Source organism: Dipodomys ordii, unplaced genomic scaffold (genome assembly GCF_000151885.1).
Source record: "Dipodomys ordii isolate 6190 unplaced genomic scaffold, Dord_2.0 Scaffold28, whole genome shotgun sequence".
Taxonomy (NCBI): Eukaryota; Metazoa; Chordata; class Mammalia; order Rodentia; family Heteromyidae; genus Dipodomys; species Dipodomys ordii.
The window spans coordinates 10,934,879-10,961,712 of NW_012267244.1; the positions used below are offsets into that span (position 1 = coordinate 10,934,879).

The 26,834-nt window shown below is 41.2% G+C and overlaps 2 protein-coding genes across 5 annotated transcripts in view; one reads left to right on the plus strand and one right to left on the minus strand.

The window, feature by feature from the left end:
• The window catches only part of Lhfpl2 (lipoma HMGIC fusion partner-like 2), a 129,060-nt gene extending 110,717 nt beyond the window's left edge, over positions 1–18,343 (plus strand). Inside the window, exon 4 of the mRNA XM_013015953.1 lies at positions 14,856–18,343. Coding sequence (XP_012871407.1) covers positions 14,856–15,112 — 257 coding nt within the window. The 3' untranslated portion in view covers positions 15,113–18,343. The remainder of the gene's footprint in view (positions 1–14,855) is intronic.
• Positions 18,344–25,001: 6,658 nt separating this feature from the next.
• The window catches only part of Scamp1 (secretory carrier membrane protein 1), an 86,400-nt gene continuing 84,567 nt past the window's right edge, over positions 25,002–26,834 (minus strand). For 2 of the 4 annotated variants that reach the window (XM_013015929.1, XM_013015932.1), the window contains one exon: positions 25,002–26,028. In XM_013015929.1, coding sequence (XP_012871383.1) covers positions 25,864–26,028 — 165 coding nt within the window. In that variant the 3' untranslated portion in view covers positions 25,002–25,863. The remainder of the gene's footprint in view (positions 26,029–26,834) is intronic. The other 2 variants (XM_013015930.1, XM_013015931.1) reach the window with 2 other exon arrangements.

Genomic DNA, 26,834 nt, shown 5'->3' on the forward strand with positions numbered 1-26,834 from the left:
CCCCCCCGCCTGCACGATTTCTGCCCTGGGCCTGGGAAGACCATGCAGGCTTGGAAGGAATTTGTATCAGATGCTTTGTGTTCAGTGATGTTCTCATGTAAATTGTCTCCTTGGAGCCTGACCATGTTCTGTACACTCAAATCAGAAAATGCAAGCAAGCTTCCACTTTCTGGGAGCTTCTTACGAAGGAGCCTATTGGAAATGGGTGGAAAGAAAAGTTATAGCTCTTTCCAGTGACCCCAGGGAAAGCTGTGCACTGCTGGAAAAGGGCCTCCACCCCCAGCCCGCCCCAGAGGGCTGAAGGTGCATGGGGACAGCGGCAGACTGTTTGGGCTCCAGGGGATCTTTTTGTGTGGCTGCATTAGGTGACATCCCGTGTAAGTAGAAGGGACAGACTGACAGACTTACGTGTGATTTTCGGGTGGTGGTGGGAGAGGAGGGGGGGACAAGTGTTTACTTTCTAACCAACCTGTTTATGAAGCTCAACTCTATCTAGTAGAAGGAGCAGGAATCCATCACAGCCCTACTGAGGGGCCCAAGTCATTCAGCCATTAGAAAGCCTAAGGTAGGGGGTTCTTCAGCAGGGGCTCCTGAGAAACAGACCCCAAATGAATGAACTCTAGTCTGCCTCATAGCTGAAGCTTGAGCTCAGCAGGGCTAGCTTCCAAATAAACAGATCAAATGACAAGAGTTTTTCAAACAGCTGATAAGATAAAGTTCTCCCTTCCTCAAGCCTTAGGGGCCTACTGTGATATGTTTTTGTGGGGAGGAGGTGGGAAGTGGGCCAAGAGTCCCAGGATCCTCAGTCTTTGATTGGCCTGGGCCAATGTACATTTAGACACCCAGGGTCTATAAACTTACTGTTTCAAAATGACTATTTTTTTTTTTGGTGCTTGGTACTTTTACCACTGTAGCCACATCTCCACTTCCAGTTTTTTTTGTGGCTTATTGGAGATAAGAGTCCATGGAATTTTCTGCTCAGACTGGCTTCAAACTTCCATCCTCAGATCTCAGCCTCCTTAGTAGTAGCTAAGTTCAGGCACAGGACCCTCATTTATCTGCCAGGATTAGTGTACATGAATGACCCCGGCAGTCTGAGGCACTCTGGTAATCTGGGAGACCAGATAAACACCACCTCTCTAGACCTTAACATACCTCTTCTGAAAAAAAAATACGACTTTAAAAATTTTTAAAATTTTGGTCCAGTGAAGCTTATTGTCTGTCCCCTTTTGGTTCACTTCTGTAATGTGAAAAGTGTCAGGCGCAACATTTCACCTCTCAGACAGTGCCTCAGGTGTCTATCTTAAAACCTTTGTGAAGTGTTTCCAGAGTCTTCTGAAAAGTTAAACACACAGATAAAGTGAAGCCAGCACACACAATTTATTCATCCTATTGAAGAGCTCTGGTTGACTTGAGAGGACGATCTAACTTTGTCTACCATGTTGAATTTAAAATCCTCCCTAGTTTCGCGCCGAGCGATGGTGGCTCACGCCTGTAATCCTAGCTACTCAGGAGGCTGAGATCTGCCCGGGCAGGAGAGACCTTGAGACTCCTATCTCCAATAAACCACCAGAAAACCGGAAGTGGCCCTGTAGCTCAAGTGGTAGAGCGCTTGCCTTGAGCTGAAGAGCTGAGGAACAGTGCCCAGGCCCAGAGTTCAAGCCCCACGACTGACCAAAAAAAAAAAAAATCCTCCCTAGTTTCATCCTGTCATGTGGGTTTATTAGTTTGCTAGTATGCAGGCAAGACTCCTGGTTTGTCCTCTAGCAGTGGGAAATGGGGGACTCCCTTCAGCAAAAACAAAAACAAAAACCTGTTCTTTGCAGTTTAGAAGTGAAGTGGAAGCATCTTTTGGCCTTGAAGGCTATTCTACATGAAGCTTTTAGTAAACGGTTAGTCCAGTGAATTCCATCTCTAAGACAAGCATTAGCTTACCAAACTATTGTGGTGTTTGATGCCTCACATAAATGGCAAGAACATTTATTTTGCACAACGTTCAGAATGTATTTCCTGGGTTTTCACACACTGCAGTGAGTTTCTCTGACTAAGGCTTCTAGGCATTTATCAAGATGACTGTATTCATAAACGGCTTCAGTAAATGGCAGCTCCTTTGTACAACTACTTAAAGATTAAAAAAAAATTAATGACTCGAAAAAAAGGAAGTTAAGAGACACCCAAGGGGCTTATCTGCCTCTTCCAAAATTTTCTAAAGAAATTTGAATTTTCTTTCCAACCCCTATGACTTAGGCTGTATCTCACAATTTCTGAAATTACTCACAACTTTAAATTGGCAGGAGGCAATTCCTGTCTAGTCACTCTGCTCTCTAGGGGCCACTGGTCTGAGGCCAAGCCCTGAAACCCAGGAAGAAGTAGTTTTTTTGTTGCTCTGCAGCCTGTCTAGTTGCAGGCCTAGGAGAGGAGATCATGAGAAAGGATTGAGCCGCCTTTGTTCAGAGGGACAGATCTGCTGAGTGGCTCAGTGGGCTGTTTTTTCCATATCAAGCATTCAGATCAGTGTAAGTTACAGCTTTGGGCCTGGAATGGATGGCTGAGAAAGTGGCCAAAGGGTGTGTGAAGCAACTGGCTGCTTTCTCTCCTCTCTGCCCAGCTGCTGTAGCACCTGGTCAGTGCAGTCTTAGCCATGGACTTGCAGCTGTGAGCAGCCCCAGTCTTTACTCCAACCCATCTGTTCACATTGAAACAAATGGGGGAAAAGGAGCCTGTTGCCAGAGTAACACAAGGATTCCTTTTGGCAGAAAGGATTAAAAAAAAAAAGATCTGACTAAATGAAAAATCATGATATTGCAAAACTTACTTGCTTATACCTGATTTAAAGAATAAATAGGTTATTGGCTTATAGGCTTCATTGTATAAATCATTAAAATTTTGGTATTTTGATTTTAGCAGTTAAATAGGAAAGAATATGTTGCTTCAATGGAAAGTCATTCCTGGGTTATGTAAAAAAAAATGAAAAACAAACAAAAACAAATTACTAGTTAACAAGATGGTTAAATTGATTTGCCTTCAAGGCCTGGCCTAATAGTGGTTGCTAAATACTTGTGCACTGGATACGCTTAGTGTTACACTCAATAGTAATAAAGAGTGCAGGCGTAGAGCTGGATGTTGTGGTATACAACATGGAATGGCACAGCTGCTAAGGAAGTGGAAAGAAGAGGAAGATAGTCCTAGGCTGCCAGAGACTTTCTAAACACAAGCCAAAGCCCAAAAGGACTTGGAACATGGCTCAGGTAGTAGAGTGCCTAGCAAGCAGTCCTGAAAATAAAGCAGCTGTGAATGAAACACTGACCAACTTACTTCACTCCTGAAGGCCTTGGTTTTATCACTTGTGAAAGAGAATACATTCCCCATGGCATTTTGAAGAGAGAAGCTTTCTTAGCAAATTTTAGCATGTTTTTCATTTCCCAGAATTGCTACTTTCTAAGGAATAAGAAATCTTTTATAGTATTTATTTAGTAATTTATTTTTGTCAGTTGTGGGACTTGAACTCTGGGCTTGGGCACTGTCCATGGGCTCTTCAGCTCAAGGCAAGCACTCTACTGCTTGGAGATAAAAGTCTCATGGCCTTTCCTTGCCCGGGCTGGCTTTGAACCGTGATCCTCAGATTTCAGCCTCCTGAGTAGCTAGTATTACAGGCATGAGCCACCGATGCCCAGCTTTTCCTAGTCTTTAGAACTAACCTTATTCTCTTCAGTCATGAGAGCCCGCCTGTGCTGGCTACCAGGCGCAGAACAGGGCTGGACTTTCATATGAACTCACATCATTTTTTGAAAAAGCAGAAGATAACAATAGTATCAAAAGGAAAATGTCTTCCTCCCACTCCCCTTCCATGAGACTCTCCTCTGGTCCTTTTCTTTCTGGCAGCAGCTTCCACACTGAACCAATTGCAGGTGGCTTTTCAGACTCCCCAGCAACATAAATCTCAGGCTGAATGGTCTTCACTAGGTGGGGGCATGTCGAGGACTTGGCAGAGCCAGAAACACATATGGGTTCAGATCCCCCTGGGATTCATTACCAAAGCTGGGTAACCAGCCAGCAGGGCTATTTTTTTTATTTTTACTTTTTTTTTTTTTTGCCAGCTGTCTTCCTTAGGTTGTGACCTGGATGTAATCCATAGTGAAACTGTAGAATGCAAAGATCCAGGTTTTCCATGACAGCATCAAGCAGTTTGTTTTTGGATGCATGTAGGCCTCACTTACAAGTCCATGGAATCCCCAGTGACTCAGGTTTGGGCCAGAAGCCATTAAAATGAGCTCAGGATTTGGCTCACTTGTGCTGGCATGGACTGCTCCACTGGGACTGCATGTGGGTTGGACTAGCATCTGAGCCGCTGGGCCTGGCTGCCTGCTGACTTCCAGTCTTCCCTCACAGGCCTCTTTGCTTCTCCAGAGCTCTCTGCTTCCTGTCTGCACAGTCTCAGTCCAGTAGGATTGCCTCAGTGATCCAGCTGCCTCACCAGTCTGACTAGACTGATTGCTGCAGGAATGGAATGGCCCTGGGAACTTTCTGCCATGGTGCCTACGGGGCCTGGCTGATGTGAGACTCGGCTTTCCTGGAAGTGAGCAAAGTAGTTAAAGAAGGAACAGAGTAGATAAAAAAAAAAAAAAGGGAAGCCAGGCACTGGTGGCTCACACCTGTAATGCCAGCTACTCAGGAGGCTGAGATCTGAGGATCACAGTTCAAAGCCAGCTGGGGCAGGAAAGTCTGTGAGACTCTCAATAAACTACTCAGAAAAAAGCTGGAAGTGGTACTGTGGCTCAAGTGGCAGAGCCCTAGCTGTGAGCACAGAGAGGCTCAGGGACAGAGCCAGGCCCAGTTCAAGCCACAGGACTGGCAAAGGAATAGGAAAAGAACCTGTGAGAATGGGTTTGTTTTTGCCTCTGTAGAATTGCTTAGATTTTGGTGAATTTGTATGTGTGGAGACGTGAGTGGGCAGGAAATATATGCAGAACTGGCATTCCCATTGGTATTTCCTCACAGGAGCTTCAAGGTGATGACTTCAACCCAGACTATTGCCAGCTTCCATTTGAATTAATCTCCTGTTCACTCAATCTCATCCAAAAGAACTGGATTTTGTTAGAAAAGAAACAGGGGCACAGGAAACAAAGTGTCCCACCCATAATTTCTTTTTTTTTGGGGTCCGGTCGTGGGGCCTGGGCGCTGTCCCTCAGCTCTTCAGCTCAAGGCTAGCACTCTACCACTTGAGCCACAGTGCCACTTCCGGCTTTTTTCTTTTTGCTTACGTGGTGCTGAGGAATCGAACCCAGGGCCTCAGGCATGCAAGGCAAGCGCTCTACCACTGAGCCACCTTCCCAGCCCTGTCCCACCCATAATTTCATACCTGACAAATTAACAGAGCTTCTCCAGGAATATAGTGTTACCTTACTTGCCCACTTTCAAATTTCCTCTGAGAATGAAAGTATAGGGAACATGCAGTTTTTCTTCCCATGGGGCGGGGGGACTTCTTGGCCACTGAAAGGGCTCTCGATTCCTTTAACAACACATTCACAAAAGTCAGGCTAGCAGTTCCATGTTCTAATCAATTTAAAATTTCCCTGAAAATGACATATTTAGCAATGCATCTGTATTAATCCCTAGGGTTGTCCCTTTTTTGGTTAAAAAATAAAGTGCTATGCAGTGGCTGCATAAGTGCAAAGATTTATAGGTGTGGACCTATAGTTTGTAGAGTTTCTGCTCCCATGCTGTATTAGAAAGCACATAAACCCCTAAGAACCAAAAACAAAACAAAAAATTACAGGAAGAAGTCAACCATGACACCAGATTTTTTTTTTTAATCACACACAAAAATCTGCCTAAATGCAAGTGGACAAGTCTGTAAATCTACAGGCAGATTAGGATCTGTTTTTTTTTTTAAAAAATCATTTGTAAGGACTAAAAATTGCAAATGCTTTTTAAATTCAGACATAACAATTGATATGCAAATAAAATGTGGACATGGTTTGCTATGGTAACCATTTAATTAGATCAGCCATGGATGATCTATGTTCAAATCACATTAACAAATAATCCATTAAACATGGCTCTGAATATTTACATGAGCAGTTCAGGCACTCTGTTTTAAGAGCTTAAGGCAATGGTAAGCTAAATTGTAAAAACCACTTTAAAAATAATCCACATCTATGAACAACTGCAGTATAATCAGGCATATGTACGAGTGCATAGGTTATATATGGTTTCCTCATACCAGTAACTATCTTTTAAGGGGCCAGTAATCACTTTTTCAGAAGATAGCACCCAAAGAGACAAAACCTAAAAATTCACATATTGAGAATTAGTGTATGTGGCAGTACTTGGGCTTGAACTCAGGACTTGAGCATTGTTCCTTAACTTTTCAGCTCAAGGCTGGTGCTCTATCACTTAAGCCAAATCCACTTCTGGCTTTTTGGTAGTTAATTGGAGATAAGATTCTAATGGACTTACTGCCCTGGGTGCCTTCAAAATGTGATCCTCAGATCTCAGCCTCATGAGTAGCAAGGTTTACAGGCATGAGCCGTTGGCACCTGGCATATATTGATAAGTTGAAGTCAGTATTAAAACACAACATAAACCTATAATCCTAGCACTTGGAAAGTACTGGCAGGATGACAAGATCAAGGCAAGCCTGGACTACATAGTACGATACTGTTCTTTAAAAAGTAGTGGTTGGAATGTAGCTCAGTGGGAGAGTGTTTTACTTCCAATCACAAGACCCTGGGTTTGATCCCCAGTCCTCTTCTCCCCCACAATAACGCAGTACAAATATGTGTAACATTCAAGTCAAAACACAGAGCGGCAGCCAGGCCACTTCTCCTATCCTTAAGGCACCAGCTGCCCATTTATAGCCATTCATTTTAAGTACCTACAGCAGACACCTTCTGTGGGAATCTTGGTTCTGCAATCCTTTTTGTCCTAACTATATTCTGATGGTCATTCATGGAATTGTTTGGGCTACTCTGTCATCTTGTTTCCACTTCCCATCCTGAAGACTATTAGCATTGCCAATTATGCTACCATGGGAATGTTAGTAGAAAATGGCTATCATCCCAGAGTCCTTAAGCATCAGTACAGCTTTTAAAATTTTTTTATTAATTTTATAAATTTTATTAATAAACGGGTCTTTCCTTTTCTTTTCCTCCCCCTCAGAAAATTTCAGTTAAAAGCCTCTGACTTTACTGTCATCCTCTATAAAGGCACTCAGTCATCAACTGAAAACCCTTTTCATTACAGTGTACTGACTTATAACTCCTGGTCTGGTCCTTGAAACAGTCACTGAATGTCAAAAAGTTAAGCCCTACAACAGCCTGCCCATAAACTCTGAAAATTTCTTTTTGTTGCATCTAGCTTGGAAAGTTTCATATCAGACTCTTGAGACAGAACATGTACAAAGAACCTCCTTCCCATCATCCTTGGTATATGAACAGTAAAGACATAGCTTCCTCAGAAAGAGGTCCAAGCCTTCTACAGACAAGTCCTCAGCACACACACCCAGCCCCTCACAAGGGCCCCTTCACTACTCAGACTCAATACAATGTAAGAACTAAAATACTGGTCCACTCCACTAGATTACTGCCAGTTCACAGACAGGAGGAAGATAAGACCAATGCAGTGGGAACTAAATGTGTCTTAACTTTATCAGTAGATTATATCCTTTACCCTTTTGTGTTTAATAGATTTGATAAAATATTTTCGGTGTTCTTACATTAGTATGTTGACTTCCCGATTTATGCATAATTTTTGCAGATTTTCACCCATGAAATTCTAAGAGCTGGTGGGAACCTACTGGAGCTCTGTATTGGTGACTAAGTGTTGCTACTGCAGAATGTCTGCAGAGCCCCCTGCCAGGCTCTTCTTGGAGAACATTTGGCCAATTCAGTGGGTAGGGACGCAGATGCGATCTACTAGGGTGTATCCTCCTCATAGTCACTGCCTTGGGAGATTGTGAAAGAAAATGTCCTCCTTTCCCAATAGCTGATGACCCACAGATGGCTTTTAGGAACTTCCAGAGTGACTTCCAACGGTCAGGATGGAAGATGACTTGGGGGGAAAAAAGTACAGACTGAAAACAGAGGGAAGCACTGAAGTTAACCAGCTGTCTGGGATTGCAGCGTACCTGGAGTGCTGCACCACTGTAGAGAGATGGGCCTCAGGGTTAATCAGTTCCTCTAGTGGGATCGCAGAGACCTGCCCCTCCACTTCTTCTCACTGATCTATGACTTCTCTTCAGGCTGCCAACAGGAGCTTTTCCCTTCTTCCTGTCCCCTCATCTTTTCACCTATCATTTTTCTGCCCCTCTCCATCTCTCCACTTCCTGCTCTCCTTTGGACCGTTCCCAGTGAGGGCTATGGCTAGGAAGAGTTGGAACCATTTCAGAGTGGTATGGCTAAAGAGTGGACTCTAGATAACTGAAAACTTATTACATTTCGTTGACTTACTATTTTCTGTATTCCTGTCAACAACAACTGTTTTCTGTAGCCAGGGAGGTGGTTTATAGCATTAAACAGTTAAGTAAAAGGCCACACCAATGGTTTGGCACCCAAGTGAGCTGCCTGTTGGCCCAAACTGCCAGTCCCTGAGATTCGTGTTATTGAATGGTTTTACTCCAGCTATTTCCAGAATGTGGCAAGAACTTCCCACGCTGGCTTCATTTTAAAATGTAACATACTCTTATCAATCTTGTTCCTCATTCATCGATCTAATAGAAAAATACTTATGAATCACAACATACTATACACCAGTCACTGTCTTAGGCAAATTGGGACACAAGTCCCCATCACAGAGTTTACATTTAAGCTGGAGGGGACAGACAATAGGCAAAGTCAGTAAAGTGCTAAAGGTGATGGGTGAGATGTGTGTAAGGAGCAGTTTAGCTGGGGTACACTGGGGTAGCGGGGTGGGGGCGGCAATTATAATACATTGTATAGTCAGGGTAAGATTTTCTGAGATGAGATAGAATCAAAGGAAGGAAAGAAAAAAGTTGACCATGAGTAACAAAATATTCCAACCTTTCAAGAATCCTTGAAACAAAGGTTTTTCTGGTAAACTCATGTGGACTTTGCAGGAAATATAGGAGTCACTGGTACCATCTTATACCTGAAGAACATGAGAACTGAACTTCCATTTGCTGAGATGAGGTTGCCAAGGTGAAAAATGGAAAGTGAGCTCGGTTTGGACATAAGCTTAATTAAATACCTTGTTACATCCAGATGGAGATCAAGCGGGAAGTTAGAAGTACAGCTCTGTAGTTAAACTTGGTGATAATAATTCAGGAGACAGTAGCAATGGGTATTTAAAGCCACCGGACCACATGCAATCCACAGGGCACTGTAGCCATGGAAAAGGACGAAGAGCTGAGCCATGAACATTCTCCATGTGGAGATTGGGCAAATATGGAAGAATAGCACCGGATAAAGCCAGTGCCGAATACCGGCAGATGGCCTAAACTCTATGTGAAGATAATGCTCCTGTCTTGGTCTTATCTTGTGCCTTTAGCACTTGAACCTGACGGTTGAAGTAACACCTCTAACAAGCTTAACAACGTTTCTGAGCTTTCTTGCAGATTGAGGCTCTCACTTGCTTGGTTTGTGTGAGATAGTCACATGGATGAGAGCCAAGGTGGCCTCAGATACTGCAGTACAGTATACTGAGTGAGGCCAGCGGGGCTCAGATACTGCAGTACAGTATACTGAGTGAGGCCAGCTGGGCTTAGTGAACTCTGCAAGGCAGACCTCTCAGGTCATGGGACAGATGTGACTCAAGGTGAAAAATCTGACACCGGGTAGATTTTTTCCCATCTCTTCCAGAGAGAATTGGGCGTTTGATCATGTTAGCTGGATGTTCTTCTATGTTCCTAAATGAGTTTTAATAACAGTGTGTTACAGGCAGGTTCATAGGACAGTGGGGGCACTGTGGGAAGCAGTGACAATTGTTTCCCAGAGGTGACATCTGGACTGGGATGGAGGGTATTTCTGGATGATTGCAAACTCAAGGAGTCAGCACGATTTAAAACAACAACAAATATGTACCTACTCAGGTTGATGGCCCACGTAGTGTGACCCATTCTTGAGTATTGCTGCTTAGAAGCCTATGGCACTGATGACGTCCCCTTACCTTTGGCACTCAGCCAAGAATATGGCAGACAACAAATTCTGTGGCACTCCTCCAAGGTCATCTCCTTGGAGCCACACTCTCCCATTATTATTATTCAGCCTGATCTCAGTGGCTTGCTGTGGCTACTTCCTCAGGGACGTTAATTTGTGTCCTTAGGGTGTTCATAGATTCAGGGTGTGTCTCTTGATAATGGCTGATGGAGGTGTTCCATGTTGTAGCTCCCTATGCAGACTAAGACCTGGTATGTGTGTGTTGGATTCAGTCTGGAGGATTGTCTGAAGAAGGAGGAGCATGGCGGCTGCAGACTCACTTGCTCAGATATTCCCAGAGCAGGAACTGGCATGTAGACCTCTGGTAAGGCAGAAAATGCCTTTCTTTGAAACAGGAGGTGATCCACAAAGACTGGAAGCCTGAAGCCAATTCCTTGGTCAACAAGTAGAAAGTACAGCGGTTGTATGGTGCAGTCACGCGAGGAGGGAAAGGCTATAGGACAGTTGGCTATGGACAACACCCCTGAAGCCTGAGGGCACCCACTGCGGGTCAGGTGCCATTGGATCCAGTGTCCATCCCTTCCTACCTATGCTGTGATTAAAATACACTGGACCCCAGGGCAGAAAGGCTGCCGAAGGTTACAATTTTACAGCTTGTCTTTTCCACTCTATGATGACTGTTGAGAAAAAAATAGGACTATGGTTATTTCTGGTGGGTTTCATTTTTTAAGCCCCTTCAAGCCTTAGGCAACTGGAAGGTAGTGATAAGGTTCAGTTCCTTCTCTTGGGAACCACAATCCTAATTACCTGCATCAAACCCAAAGCACATGTTTAGGTTCTTCAGAGAGACAGGAAATTCCTGTGCAGGTGATTTCAACTGCTGGGAGGATAATGTGATTAAGGTAGTAGAGGTCATTGGGAGTGGGGGGTTGGAAGGATCCTGTGTGGCCCGCAGGAGAGCTCTACCCTCTGTGAAGGTGGCAAGACTGTTTTCCAGCCTGGAGTAGCAGGTGCAGGGCAGTCTAAGTGACTAACGCTCTTTGCACTTCCTTTTTTGATACCAGTACTAAGGTTAAGGTCAAGGCAAGCGAGTGCCTACCTCTCTGTGTCAGTCCTTAACAGGGGCACCTGAATCACCAAGCTTTCTAGAGTTCTTTGATAGAGGAGGCTTTATCTAAATACCAAGAGAAATGATACGGTTTTTGCCTACCTTAAGTCCAGTGTTGATGGCAGACTTTGACCTTGCATTTTCTTGCCACTGGCTGTTTAATTGATAGTGCTGTTAACTTGTGGGTACCAAAGTCACCACACAAGGTGATCTCTCCTTCCACCCCCAAGTCACTGAGAAGAGCTAAGTCACTCTTCTTTCCCCATCTGGGGAAATGGTGGTTCCAGCCCCCTTAGCATATCTGCTGGGCGGAATGGACCACTGATGCTTTTCATCACTCTCCCAGGTAGACTTCATGTCCACGTATACTCAAGCTGACTTTCAAGGGACTCAGACTGCTGAGATGAGGTTGCCAAGGTGAAAAATGGAGTGAGCTCGGTTTGGACATAAGCTTAAATACCTTGTTACATCCAGGTGGAGATCAAGCAGGCAGTTGGAAGCTGTAGTTAAACTTGGTGATAATAATTCAGGAGACAATAGCAATGGGTATTTAAAGCCACCGGACCACATGCAATCCACAGGGCACGGTAGCCATGGAAGAGGACCAAGAGCTGAGCCATGAACATTCTCCATGTAGAGATTGAGAAAATATGGAAGAGCCTTCTGCTGTCCTTATTCAAAAAATAAGCCAATGGCAACCACTTGGGGAGCTGGGTCTGCGCTGTGATCAAGTGGAATGGCATGGGGGGGAAGTGCTTCTGGGCTCCACAGGCTGCCAGAGGAAGGACTGTGCCCTTTAAACCTGCCTGCTCCCTAACAGGCTGCCGAACTGAGGTAGCCAGAGCATACCTAGCACAGGGGACAGGGATGCTATGGCAGCAAACACAATGCTTTCCAGACACTAGCAGATTGCCAGTGAATGTGAATATTTAACTGTAAAATAAGAACACTGGCCTAAAGGGGAAGAGCAGTGCTCTTGCCCAGGGACTGCTCCCAGGAGCTTCTTACCAAGGTCCTGGACGAAGGAAACTATGGCAGATCTCTGCGTGTCTTGAATGAGACTTCATGCAGACAGAATTAACTGGGGTTTGTCATAGACCTCAGAAGCATTTACGAAATGGTTAAATCTTTTAGATCTCCCAGCTGAGTAAACTTCTATTCAGATGGAGAACTTTGTTCTTTCAAAGGTGCCAAATTATAGCCTTGTATATCCTTGTATCTCCCTCAAGTCATGCCTTTTGAAATGCCTTCAAAAAGTAAACTGGTCCTGCACACTTACACAGGAGAGACGTGCCAGAGGCTTTACCTTGTTGTCTGCTTGCTGCGTCCCAGTTTGTTATGAATGTAGGAAGTATTCTTCAGACTTGAAATCCAAACCTACCTTTTCTAGCCAGGTGGTGGTGGTTCACGCCTATAATCCTAAGTATTCAGAAGGTTGATAACTGAAGATAATAGTTCAAAGCCAGCCTGGGTAGAAAAGTCTGAGAGACTTTTTATCTCTAATTGACCAGCAAAAAGCCAGAAGAGGAGCTCTGTTTGAAATGATAGAGAACACAAGGCCCGGTACTGACACACAAAACCACACCTTTTTCAAAGGTTGCTCTGCTAAAAGATGACAGAACTTGGATTTAAACTGCATCTTACTTTACTGAGAGCTGTTAACTGAACCACAGAATTTAGGGAGTTTCAGCCGTGTCCTCATCTTGTTGTTGTGTCCTAATCTCATACTGTTATGTGTCTACTAGATTGTACATAGGAACTGCTGAACCTCTGACTTGGTTGCAGATACCCACCACCTTCATCAGCCATTGAACCCGAGTGGTCTTCAGGCTGGTGCCTCACACTGCTCCTCACAGCTTCCCTAGCTCCAGTCATTGCAACCCAGCTCCCACACCCAAGCCTGTGGAGCCCTGTGCCCAGGTCTTTAGTTTTGGAAAGGCTTCTTTGGGGAGCTACTAGTTTCCTATACATGGAGCCTATAAGTGAATTCCCTTCCGTGCAGCCAGGAATGGTAGAATGGAGTGGGTCAGACCCCAAGCCATTCTATGCAGAAGTTGATACCATCCTCAGTTGACAACAGTGCAGATTGTACTCTGTGGCTTGAAACTCAGCTCCCTAACCTTCTTTCAGGCCTCATACTGCTACAGATGCAGTCATGTTCTCTGGGGTGGGAAGGGGTGGGTGAGAGGGTACTACATGACTTGAAAGCTTTGGTGTGGTAAACCCTAAGAATTTCGTTCAAGGTAGAAAGAGAAACAAATGCATGCCAAGACTCACAGGATAAAAATACCATCCCAAAGGAGACTTTGCATTAGGATTTAGCACTCCTGATTATGTCAGTTTTTAGAAGAACTAGTTTTTTCCTGCCACAAAGAATAAAGCCACCTACCCTTCTGTCAGTATCATGCAGCTGAAATGAAGGAGCTGACCTGTGGGGTCTGGGCCTTCCAGATCAGCTTGCACTGGTGGGTGGCAGGGACAGGCCTTGGGGTGACGCCAGACAGGCACACAAACGCTCATAGCTGACTTGTGCCAAAGAAAATCTTGTGCCTCAGGTACTTCTCTTGTCCTAACTGGGGTGCCATCAGGCAGGAAACACATCTCTCAATTGTTACAGTATAATTACGTATTAGTAAACTGTCTGAAATAGAAAATGATGGGGGTCAGCAAAATGGAAGCAGAGCTTGTCTACTCAGGCTGAACTTACAAGTATTCCGACATTCAGAAAATCCTTACAAAACTGTGATTTGCTTTTTTACTTACATATAGAAAAAACTCCTCTGCTCCAGGTATGCAAGTGGCTGTTGGTAAACACTGATAAAGATTCCTTGCTGGCTTAGGTTAATGTTTGGCCAGGTGTCATCGCTGCCATTTAACCAGGTTGAGATTACTTGGTTCTGTATGAATTCCCTTGGGCCAGGGGAGAGTTAACAACTCTTTACAAAAATGCCAGATAGAAAATTTGGTGGGGGAGGGTTTGAAGACAAAACCCAAGAATATTTGCTCTGCTGTTCTAGCACCAATACCTTCATTCTTCATTTAGTTTGTAAACAAGTGTGCATGGCTATGTTCTAGTAAAACTTTATAGAGCCACTTTTGGCCTTAGTTTGTCAACCTCTGTCTTAAAAGGGAAATGTTCATTGCAGTAGAGCCCTGTAAATAAAAAATTAACTTACTTGTCTAGAAAAGTTACTTGATGGATTTGCTATATGTACAAAAGTAGCTAAAACTATTGCTAATACTTTTTTTTTCTTTTCCTTTTTTTCCAGTACTAGAGGTTGAACTGAGAAGTTAGCCTTCAGCCAGGATAGGCAAGCATTGTACTCTTTTGATCTATATACACCCAGCCCTTTTGTTTGTATCCTGCTTTTGATACAGGGTCTCTAACTCCGCTCAACTCACCATCCTCCAGCCTCTGCTTCCTAAGTAGATGGGACTATAAGCATTCACCACCATGCCCAGCTACAACATGATTTAAGTCATTAAATTGCATTAAAAAGCTTCTAGCTATTTCTATTGCAGAAGGGATGCTACTGCACAACAAGAAAACCAGGCCACCATTAGGCAGGTATGAATGGGCGGTGCAGGACTAGAGCCATGGGACTTCACCTCATTTTCTCTCTGTCCCACAGGTCTGTTCCTTATCCTCGGTTTGATACTCTACCCTGCTGGCTGGGGCTGCCAAAAAGCCATAGACTACTGTGGACCTTATGCATCTGCCTACAAACCTGGAGACTGCTCTTTGGGATGGGCCTTTTATACAGCCATTGGTGGCACGGTCCTCACTTTCATCTGTGCTGTCTTCTCCGCACAAGCAGAAATCGCAACTTCCAGTGACAAAGTACAGGAAGAAATCGAAGAGGGGAAAAACCTTATCTGCCTCCTTTAGTTTGGAAGAGACATGCTTTTCTTTCTTGGGTGACCTTGTGGAACAGCCATCATTTGAATCAAAGGAGAACTAGCCTTTACCTTCCAAAGCCACCAATGACGGCTAAGCAGAGCAACCAGACATAGGGCTGGAAGCAGTGCAAATGAGAAGGGATGGACCTCGAACACAGTATAGAATCCTGACTGTGGTTGTGCATTACTGTCAGACTCCACCTCCCCCAGGGCTCCATGAAGGATGGAATAGTGGTCGCAGCCTTCCTCTGGCCACAGAGACCATTTGCCAGTTCTACAGGCCATTTGAGGCATGTTTCTGCCCTAAAATTGTATGCCTGTGAGCATTCTGCCTTAGAATGAGGTCTGTGGGTCACTGTTTTGGTTTCCTTTTTTAAGTTGTGTGTTAAAGATTAAAAGGAAGACTACAGACTTACTGGGGACAGGTTGTGTTTGTTAAAGGACACAGCAAAACAGGAACAGAGTGGGATCCAGGGCAAAGTGGATTAACTGAATGGTCACTCCAAGATTTTAGAAAGTTTTGAGTTAAGGAAGATTAAGGACCAGTACCTTATATGAGAAAAAAATCTACAGGACCTTGCCAGTGCAGATTCTTTCCTAGTACCCAAACCAGCTCTGACTCCTCTCCCTCAGAGATCACAGTTCTGCTAGGGTCAGGACTGGGCTTTGATTGCCAAATGAAACCTTGCTGTCCTTCCAGGGACAGCCACGGCCTCTTGTAGATAGTCACTGGAAGGAGCTGTCAGAACCTTGAGTTTGTAGGGACAGCTCTCTGTCTGTTGGAAATCATACTATAGTCAGGTGACTTCCAACCCCTTCAGCAGAATGGTATTCTTTACAGAAAAAAAGGGGGTGCTTCTTGAGTTACTGTTTTGATCCTGAAACAAAAACAGCCACAGGCCACTATTAAAAAGGATTCAGGGCTTCTAAGCTGGTTTCCATAAATTATCAATATTATTGATTCAGGAAGGTAGTAATCAGAATGACCTAAGTAGCCAGAAACAACTAGTCAGGCATTATGTGAGGTTTAAGAACTACAGAATGGTACAGAAACACTCCTGGAACTGCTGGGCTTCTAGAAGGAATAAAAGCAAGTCTTTTTGGTTTTATGAATGTGTTCATTTGAGGTTTTGTTTTGAAAGTTTAACAAAGAGTTAACTAAGCACCTTCTTTCCTACTGTCAATATTGTGTGCTAAAAACTACCACTTATGCGAGTAACCCTGATTCATTTTACAACCTTGCCCTAGTGAATCATCTTTAAGCTTTGAGAGTTTAGAATTATCCCTGGGTGCAGAGGCAACTAAAGTTTCATATGTTATGGTCTTTGGCTACACCAGAAACCATCTTACTTCTCACAGATGAAAGGCAAGAGGGGTGTTATACCACTTTTCAGTAAGTTCACCACTTTGAACCAAAGTTTAAAATAAGCAAGGTAGAAACTATACAGCTTTTTTCAAAGACAGAAAAGAGGTTTCCTCCTAAGCAATCAAGGGATCATGTCTCTAAGCACATGAAGAATGGGAATAGGAGCCAATAGATGAGACCCCTGTTCCTGACTGCATTTATAATGTTCTAACTAACAAAGCCCTTGTGCCTACTTAGTTTTCCAATATCAGCAATACTTGACATTTAAAGCAATTTTGTCATCAGGCAAATCTTGCTCAGTAATTTTTTTCATTACAAGATAGAAATCTCTAACACTAATCTCACAATCTCTTTTCTCCTTATAGGCAAGTCATAAGCCTAGAGGATCCTCTGAACATATCACACATATCACTTGCTGTTTGGCAGAAGTAGCAGTATAGTCCTAGATCAACCTGGCAACAGTCACATGACTGATTATTTCATTAGTCAGAATGTTATAGTAGATTGAAAAGGACACTTGCACAAGTAAAACCTTAAACCACTAAAAACTACCTAAACACTGACTTACTACAACAGACATCAGTTAAAAACAAATACTGGGTCTTTTAAAAACTTCAGTCTATTAGACAGACTTACTTTGCATTGAAAGGAACATTAAAAATCATTCCAGTCTAGACCAAACCTCTTCTACACAGCTCTTTAAAAACCACTTGACCCACACCTGTTTTCCTAATAGAACAATTGCTAATACCAGAAAAGTCTTATTTATTTTGCCTGCATCTGTTGCTTAAAGTTTTGTGACAAGCTGGGCTTCTCAATGAACTCTAAAGCAGAAATATTTGCCTTGGAGTCTGTGGATTCTTTAAACCTGTGTTTTAATTCACAATGTTACATTAAATGATGTAAGGGTTTTGTATCATTTCAAACATCTGTGGTGTAATGAATGATCTTTGTTAAACATGTATTCTGTAAAGTGCCATAGTCTTTTATGTGTAGTGTATTTAAATATATATATTATATAAAATACATACACAGATTTGTGTGAAAGATGTGCAATAACAAAGGTGTATGTATGTATTGTTTTTTTGGAAACTGGACAGGAGTCGAAACGGGGTGTTTCTGTTTTGGCAGAGGAGAATTACACATTTTTGCCTGCATGGCCTCATCATTAGCGTAAAACAATTTTAATGCTACACAAATCTTATGTGAAGAAATGACTGGTATGAACTCATTTTCTCTTGGGTCTAAAATAAAATAATCACTCTATGTGAGTGAAGCCAGGCCCAGTTAATGCTAGTCTTTCATATGAAATGTGAAGCTCCCATGTTGCCTTTTTCTGTTGGTGTGATAACTAGTAATTGGTACATTCTCACTAAGGAGCTATTTCTTAACATAGACCAGGTTAATGCTACACCACTGTTTAAAGGGCTAATCTCACACCTTCTTAGCCATGAGTCTGGCTTAGAATGGATTTCTCTGTGCAATAACTTTTGGCCACTGGAAATCCCTGGCCTCCAGTTGTGTTTGGGTACCAATGACTCCATTGGCCCCAAGAGTTGAAGGGATGACTGGGATTTCGTCTGAGACTGTGGTGAAACTCCTCCCAAGGCTGAGGGGGTCAAGAGGTGCTTTGGAGGAACTTGGCACCATTTGAAATTGAGTAGCCACTTGAGCCAAATATAAAATTGTATTTACAAGCTGACAGACTCAATTTGAGCCTTCAAATTTGTGGTTATTCTATTGTAAAGTAATATGTTGTTTGTCTAGCATTTATTAGATTTTTATGCATATGTATTTTCACAGTGTGCTTCCTTCCCCTCCTCAGTTTGAATTAAACCAGATTTTGCAAACTCATTCTTTCAGTATATTGGCTTCAAAATCATGCATATAATTAGACCAAGAAAGTAACTACCACCACCCAACAAAATGTATTTGAAACGCTGTAATATTGGTAGTAGGATAAAAGATATTAAACTACTTTCAACTGTTACTCATGACATATATATGTCAATATCCCTTTTGCAGGTTATCTTCATCAACAATTACAATGGGGAGGGTGGGGGAAAGAGGAAACCTCATGGACTACACAAACACCTTTGAAATACAGAAAATGCTTCAAAGCACTATTTTATACTTGGGATAGGTGAAAGCTAACTGAAAGATACTTTCATCTCGTCCAGCAAAAGTGGCAATAGTCAGCTGTAATACACATTTCCCGACAGTGATCCTGCCCATTTACAAATGAAAAGATACTATTTTCATGAACTCAGCCACAAAGCACTTCCATTCTGAGAGAAGACACCAAAGTGCTTCCCTGAACTAGGGCTTGTGACAGCCAAAGGGTATTTATGCTTTGGTTTCTGAACATACATCTGTCCAATTTCTAATAGAAATCAAAATTAAAAGCAGGCAAAATTATACACATCACTAAAGAAAACATTTTCTAAAATCATGACCTGAATATTTCAAGCAAAACAAGAAATTTTTCTGTTGCTTTCTGAGGTGTTATTACATCTTTCTCAAAAGTCAGTCCAGCTGGGTGCCAGTGGCTCAAGCCTGTCATCCTAAGTACTCAGAAGGCTGAGATCTGAGGACTGCAGTTCAAAACCAGCCTGGGCAGGAAAGTAGGAGACTCTTATCTCCAGTTAACCACCAGAAAACCAGAAGTAACCCTGTGGCTCAAGTGTTAGAACGCTAGCCTTGAGCTGAAAAGCTCAGAGATAGTGCCCAAACCTAGAGTTCAAGCCCCACGACAGCACTGCCCCCCCCCCAAAAAAGAAAAAAAGTCCAGAAGGGAAAGGGCCCATAGCTTAAATTTCAGCAAAGGCTGGAGGGAGTCTTGTGTTCCCATCCTTAGTTTTTACCTAGCAATTTTACTAGAATCAACTTTACACCCTTAATCTTCCTGGGGCACCTAATTCAACTTACTCCTAGATCCCTTTAAAGTCTTTCCTTAACAAAAATTCACTTGTGAACAACTTTCATTACCCAAGACATAATATGTGGACATTATTTCACTACCTTTCTTGGCAAATACTAAGAGACTACTCTTCAAAGCAGCAACAGCCAGGACCTGTCCTCCCCTCATGGACCCTTACAGCAGCTTAGTCATTCGGTAGTCATTGCCACTGCAGCCCCTACTATCTTCCTCCTTGCAGTGTCCCTACTGTGAAGACTTCTATAGTCTGTTCTTCAAGGCATGAAATACTCATTTTGCTTAGGGCCACAGGATATAGACAAAAACACAAACAGAGGAAGCAGAGAGACTCAAAACCTCATGTCAAAGTCAAATAACATGGCTATTATCAGTTGTTTGACTTTTTATAGCCAAATCCTGAAAGATCAAACACCTTTAGGTAATCAATTTTTGATGCCTGTTTGGGGTAACAGATTCCAATCTGTTCTATTTCAGAAAGATGAAATCATGACAATGGAAGTGAAGACTGTCAACAGGATGAGTTAGGAAAAGAATGGACAGTCTAGAAACATCAGAAGCAATGGGTCAAGGAGAAAGTCTAGGATGACTGTCAGAGAGAGGGAGAGGGGTGAAGGGGAATAGGTAGAGGAGAGAGGGAGAGAGAAGCTGGGTGTAGAGTCTAAGATGACTGCCAGATATGACTATAAGGAATGAGGGAAGGAGAGGGGAAGAGGAAGGAGAGGAGGAGGAGGAAAGAGAAAGCTGGGAGTAGCTGGGAAGAGGCCAGAGAAATGGGGTTAAAGATGGAGATGTGGGAGAAGTATGTTTTAATTACTGTTCACATTCAATGTACTGACTGAGAATACCACAGTTATGCATTCATTCATCAAAACCCTATGATACAGAAACTATTACCATTTTCAGTGTATAGATAAGTAACTGCCCTAGATCAGAAAGATAAGTGACAAAGCTCAACTACAGATTTGATAAGACATAAAAAGCAGCTTTGTTGCTATGCTGTTTCCTTCGCTTAGAACAAGATGGAGACGGCCAATACTCACTTCTGGGAATACCAATGCCTCAGTTTGGTGAACAAAACTTCAGGGGCAACTTCATGACAGCCACACCGTAAAATCATAACCATGAAAACACTGTTCCTTCCTTGCTTGCAGAGAAAGCCTAGCAGTTTTCCATATTTTGAAAGCATTTCAACTATCAAGCCTAAAAACAAACTCTTAAAAATTCATCAGGCACATGAAATTGGTAAAATAAAAGATAGGATAGTTTCTATCATTTTCTTAGTGCAAATACTCTCATCCAAGGCAAACAGGCATTATGATCACCTAAGAAGCAAATTCAACCAAATCATTCAGGATTTGTCCTTAAAGTTTCTCCAAACACTTGAAGAGCAGGAAACAGGTACTCACAGGAGGGTTGTAGAGCTAGCCTTTGGCTTAGACACTTAAAAATCTATGTTGTAATTCTCTTCTTGGTTACTTATTTTTTTTCCTAGTATCCATTGTCCCCAAAGGATGAACAAACATCACTGGAAATGTGAAAGAATGGGAGAGAACACTGAATTGGAGAAAAGTGGACTGCATAGCAAAAGCAGCTCAAACTTGGCAGGAGTCAGGCAGCCTGGCTGTTGTATTCTGTCCAGCCCTTCACTACTATTCCTCACTGACTGACTTTGAGGTGGTTCCTAGTCTTCTATAAAAGCAGAGCCAATAGAAATTACTCAGAGACAATACGGAGATCAAGTGGTACATGTAAAGCATTTAATGTAGTTTCTGGTATATAGTAAGTCCTTAGTATTAGAAGAAAACTAAGATATTCCTCTGCACGCTTAAATGAGAATCACTTGGAATTGAAGGATAACAAAACCTATTGTCAAAAGCAGTCTAATTTTGGGCTGGGAAGGTGGCTCAGTGGTACAGCACTTGTCTTGCATGCACGAAGCCCTGGGTTCGATTCCTCAGCACCACATAAGCAGAAAAAAAAAGCTGGAAGTAGTGCTGTGGCTCAAGTGGTAGAGCACGTGCCTTGAGCTGAAGAGCTAAGGGACAGCGCCCAGGCCCAGAGTTCAGGCCCCATGACTGGACACCCCCCCTCCCCCCGCCAAAGAAAAAGCAGTCTAATTTTACTTAGATAACAAAATTGGCTATCTGAGGCCACCATTTCTTTTTCCATACTGTTAAAATGGAGCATTTACAGTAGAGCTTTCAGGAAGTGGAAGGTATCTCTGTGGATGGAAGGCACACAGTTACTCCTGGGGAAAAACATAGCATTGGTTGAACCCACAAGCTTGGGAAAACAGAATACTTAGAAAACAGACCTCTTCATTACTCATCCAAACTTCCTGGTGTAAAAGACTTTCTGGAAAAGGAGCACCTGATGTAGGCTAGGGGTGGAGAAGAGGCCATCTGTACACAGCTGATGGAGGCCAAAATTGATACAATCTTTCCAGAGAACAATTTCACAATGTACAACAAAGGTATTTTTAAAAACATGCGGCACTTTTGACACAGCAATTGTGTTAAGATTCTCCAGCTGAAAATATTTGAAGGAGGGCATTGTGGTTCACACCTGTAAGTAATACTAGCTACTTGGGCTGAGATCTGAGGATAGTAGTTTGAAGCCAGCCTGGGCAGGAAAGTCCTTGAGTCTCTTATCTCCAATGAACAATCTAAAAACCACAAGTGGAGCTGTGCCTCAAAGTGGTAGGACCCAAGCCTTGAGCACAAAAGCTCAGGGACAGTGCCTAAGACCTGAAGTCAAACTCCACAACTGATCCCCTTCCCGCAAAAAAGTATTGGAAGTTAATTGAAGGTAAGTAAGGGAGGGACAAAGGATGATGATACAAGGACACAATAAAGAGCAGTAGGGCCTCAACTGCAACAGAAAGCTATTTGGATATTCCTTTTCTAAGTTAATCTTGACATTCATTGGTTTTCAAATATTAACCAGTGTTAATGATGTTGGCATGCTCTTAAATTCTATTGGAAATATTTCATTTTCCAAAATAGTCGGCTACTGTGGGTGGAAAAAAATTTTAGCTTAATATAAAAAATTTTCAACACAACTCTAATACTTTAAAACATATTATTCTACTCTAAATTTATACTGTAGCACTTGATAATCTATTAAAGTGAGATCTCCAATAGGCTCAATCCTATGAAATCAACAAATCCTTCTAAATTATTTTCCTTAAGAAGACAATGGCTGAAATGTATGATGGCCATAATTTTAATGTACATATCAGGGAGAAAGGCCCCAAAATGTAACAAATTCTGTATATAGAAGTGTGTCAGTATCAGTGTTTTCAGAAAAACAAAAGTAATAAGTACTAAAATACTGTCCTTATTTTAATTCAATATGTAGTTTCTCAAATTATGACTGACCATGAACACAATTTTAGATTATACTTTTACATCTTCAAAGCTAACCAAGTTAAAAAAAACCTATTACAGAAACAGTACTTTCAACAGCAACAGGAAACCAAGGTTAGGAAACAGAACACAGGTAATATTAAATTAATACAATGCTGGTACAGAGGCACCCATTTTATTCAAGAAAACGTCTAGACCATGAACCTGACCATCTTCTACATAGTCTGTGTATTTTGCCCTTAAGGTAGTGAAACTATTTAATACGGGTGAAGCTCGTGTTCAATTCCTACAGCAGTCTAACTCAATAGTCATCTTGTGTTAAGAGTTTTCATTATTTATTCTATTGAGCACATAACAAAGTTATAGATTTTTAAAGATAAAATGTGAATTTTCTCTATATTTACAGCATAATGGCTTTCTAAATTACTAATATTTAAATTATGCAAACAAAAATCCAGTAAACAGCATTTTATTTTATGACACTCTGCATCAATACAATAAATATACAAAACTTCCAAACCACCGAGGACATGCAACATTAGAGGACAGATGGAGGGCATTATACAGAACTGTGAGTCACCGCGGTGGCAGCACAGAATTAATCACCAACAAAATATACACACAGCCTAGATAAATAATCCACGTCACTAATTACAAATCACTCAGCAATGCCTTTCTAATGTTCAAACCCTCGCTTGAAGTAAAATAGCCATGACTTAACATCGCCACCTGAAAGGCGACACAGGCAGGAGCTCTATGAAGGTCATTTCATGGCTGTGATAGTGGCTCATTTTACTATTGAATATAAAACAAATGCCAATATTTCGATGAGTTCATTATTGTTCAGAGAGTAGTGAATATAAGAATTTAAAGCTGTTTTTATACCTGACCAAGCTATAGGCATTGCCCCCATTTTAATGATCTTTTATATTTTCAAAGCCTCCAATTTTCTCTTTGTAAATTTGTATCAACCCAAATAACTGGATTTTAATCAAATAACTGGCTTTAGGAAAAAAATAACCATCAGTTCAATTATTCTTCACCACCGCCTTTGAGAATTTCTACATAATAGCAACATTTCAATTCTGAAGGAAAGTTATTAATATTTTCCAAAAGTTGCTGACATACATTTTATTTGTAGTTTAAAGAAAAGCAAAAATACACTTGAAATATAAATGAATGCAGAGTGTAAGTGCTCTTCACCTGCTCTAAGGTGAATGTCTGACGTGTGTTTAAAGTCCATACTCAATAAAGCATATGAACGAAACAGATTTTCACTAGGACTTTAGAACTGGGGAGTTGGTTGAGAAAGCAGATGGAGAATCTCATCCATCAGAGTATTTCTAAAAACAGCTTTCAAGTCTACTCTGAGTCCTATTTTCTTCAGAAGAAAAGAAAAATATCTTACAACTATATTATTCAACAAAGTCTCCCCCAAAACTTACATGTAAACAGAATCTGGAAGGAGCTGCATCACCTAGTGAAGTCTCAGAAATAACAAAATGGATGCCATCCCAGTATGAAACCTACTTTTGAGAAGAATAAAAAAATTTAATCACTTATGCCATTTGATTGTTTTAAGAAAGGACTCTCAGTCTCAAATATCATCTAATAGACCATCCTCTCTTAAATCAAGTTGAATAAATCACTGCCTGTTGTTCTGCAATCTAAAACTTCCTAAGGAAATTTAAAAAACATAATAGTGTTTTGAGTCATTTAATCAGTATTAAAAATTATTCAAAACTTGAACATAAGAATTAAACATAAGAATTAAAGTCTGTGCTGCATATAACAATTTCAATGTGATCATGTTCATAATTAATGCATTTAGTTATATTTGTAATTTCTTGCTTGGTGCAATGTTTTGTGTTTTCTATTGCTAAAAATTTTTAATGTATTCAGTCCATCTCAAAAAGTGAAAGACTTCGGTGCATTAAAGATTCAAGTATATTAGAAATGCTAGGGTATTTTATTTTTAATGCAACTTAAAGTGAAAGGGTAAAAGAAAAATCCCTTAAATACTGTATGTTCTTTTTGGACAATGGTTAGGCTAGCCTTTAATACCTCTGTCAAAAATTACACACATGCATACACATACACAATACACACACACACACACACACACACACACACGCACACACGCACACCCCAAAATAAGCTGCCAAACACAATCTCAGTTCAAATAAAGTGTAATCACAAGACTATATTAAAGTGTCCATACAGTAAATTTTACTATATGAATACTGAAAATTAAGCTATAATAAAATTAAAGGAGCTATTATTACTACATTCTGTTACAATGATTAACTGCCGTCTCTTTTGGATAATGCACTGCATATTATATTAAAGTCTTTATACCCCAATAAATTTTTATTTAAAAGAAACTATTATAGAAAATCATTTCTATGATTCCATAAACAAATCCTGATTTCTATCACTATAAGCAGTACAGGACCCAAAAATACTAATTCTTTCATTTAAGAAACTTGGTGTCCATGCAAGATCAGAGATTGTTATCAAAATGTCAACTACTCAAAAAAAAAAAGTTAAAATATACATTATCTACTATGAAGCACACAGGCTCTTCATTGGTAACTGAACCGATAAAAAGCAAGCCAATTTAAAAATTCATTAAGTCTCTGCTGGCCTATTTCTTTTAAGATAAATAAGGAGAAAAGAATGAGTATAGTTTTGCTGTTCCAATGTGTAATCTTTATCTCTACAGATTCTTGAAAGAACTATAGCAGTATTAAGTGCTTTTTCAATCATAAGTCACATATTAGTTTCAGTGTGTCACCACTGAAGTGATCTGCTGAGCATCATCCCCCAAGAATATGGAGAATATTTAGCATGTAATATTTTGTCTGCACAGGGCACTGAAATATTAATAAACTATTAGGTAAAAGTAATAAGACAAGGAAATTTTTCTGGTTTTAGCCCATGCACATGTGAACAGGAAATACCCATGCTGTGTGAACCGTGTGTTTCCAACAAAAAAATATTTGTAGAATACAGTAACTGGAGAAAAAAGTACAGTCAAAAGGTAACAGTGTGTATTGGGAGGGTCTCTAAATCTGGTTACCCTTGAAAGCACTTTGGGCGGCACTGGTTGCTGCAGTTGAAGCGGCATTTGCAGCTGCTGTCTGGACAGTCTTGTTGGACATCACGCCTGTTGCAAACTCTTGTTGAGCCTTCTCAAAACTAGCACCTGTTGTGCGATACAGTCCATGAACCTATGGAATAAAGTGGGAGAGAGTTAAATGGTAACCATTCATTTCCAGCAATCTTAAGTTAACCTCACCATGACTCAGATATAAAAGAGCTAGAGTCCAGTCATAAATTCCTAAGATCAAGAGCATTAGCCACCACATTATGCATATATTCTATTTCATATTTCCTTAGTATGGGTTTTTCATTTTCATCCCCAAGCAGAAGAAATTATTATGTCAAGTCAAACCAAAAATAATTCAAAGGACAACTTCTTAACCAACTGCAAAAGCTATTTTTCCTGATTCCATTAGTTAATATATTGCAACATTGAAAGAGAATGGTTCAAATATAAAGAGATAATCTGACTTTCCTACCTCAGACAATTCAAAGAAAAAGATTTCTATGTTGGCTACATACATACCACTACCATATAATATTCTAATGTTATCATTTTAAACTTTAACCACGCACTATTTATATCCTTAAACATACTGGTTAACTTCCTGTGTATGGCTAAGTCTTAAAGGAGTGTTGAAGTGATGTGGACATCTGTTTGTCCAATACTGACTCACCATTCAAGTCTTGAGGTTTATTTTCCTGAGTAGGGTTCAAAATTTTCTCTCACCATATGTTTTTAGCAGCATAATCAAACTACAAAGTCCACCAATACATAAGATTATTCAGCACAAATGTGAAAAAGGAAATAATAAAGTAAATTAGAATAGAAAGTTATTACATGTTCATATACCCTGAGATGGAAGCAGAATAAGGAAGCCAGTGTGAATGGACCTAAGTTAGAAATCTCACTGCAATGCAACCAAACAGGTTG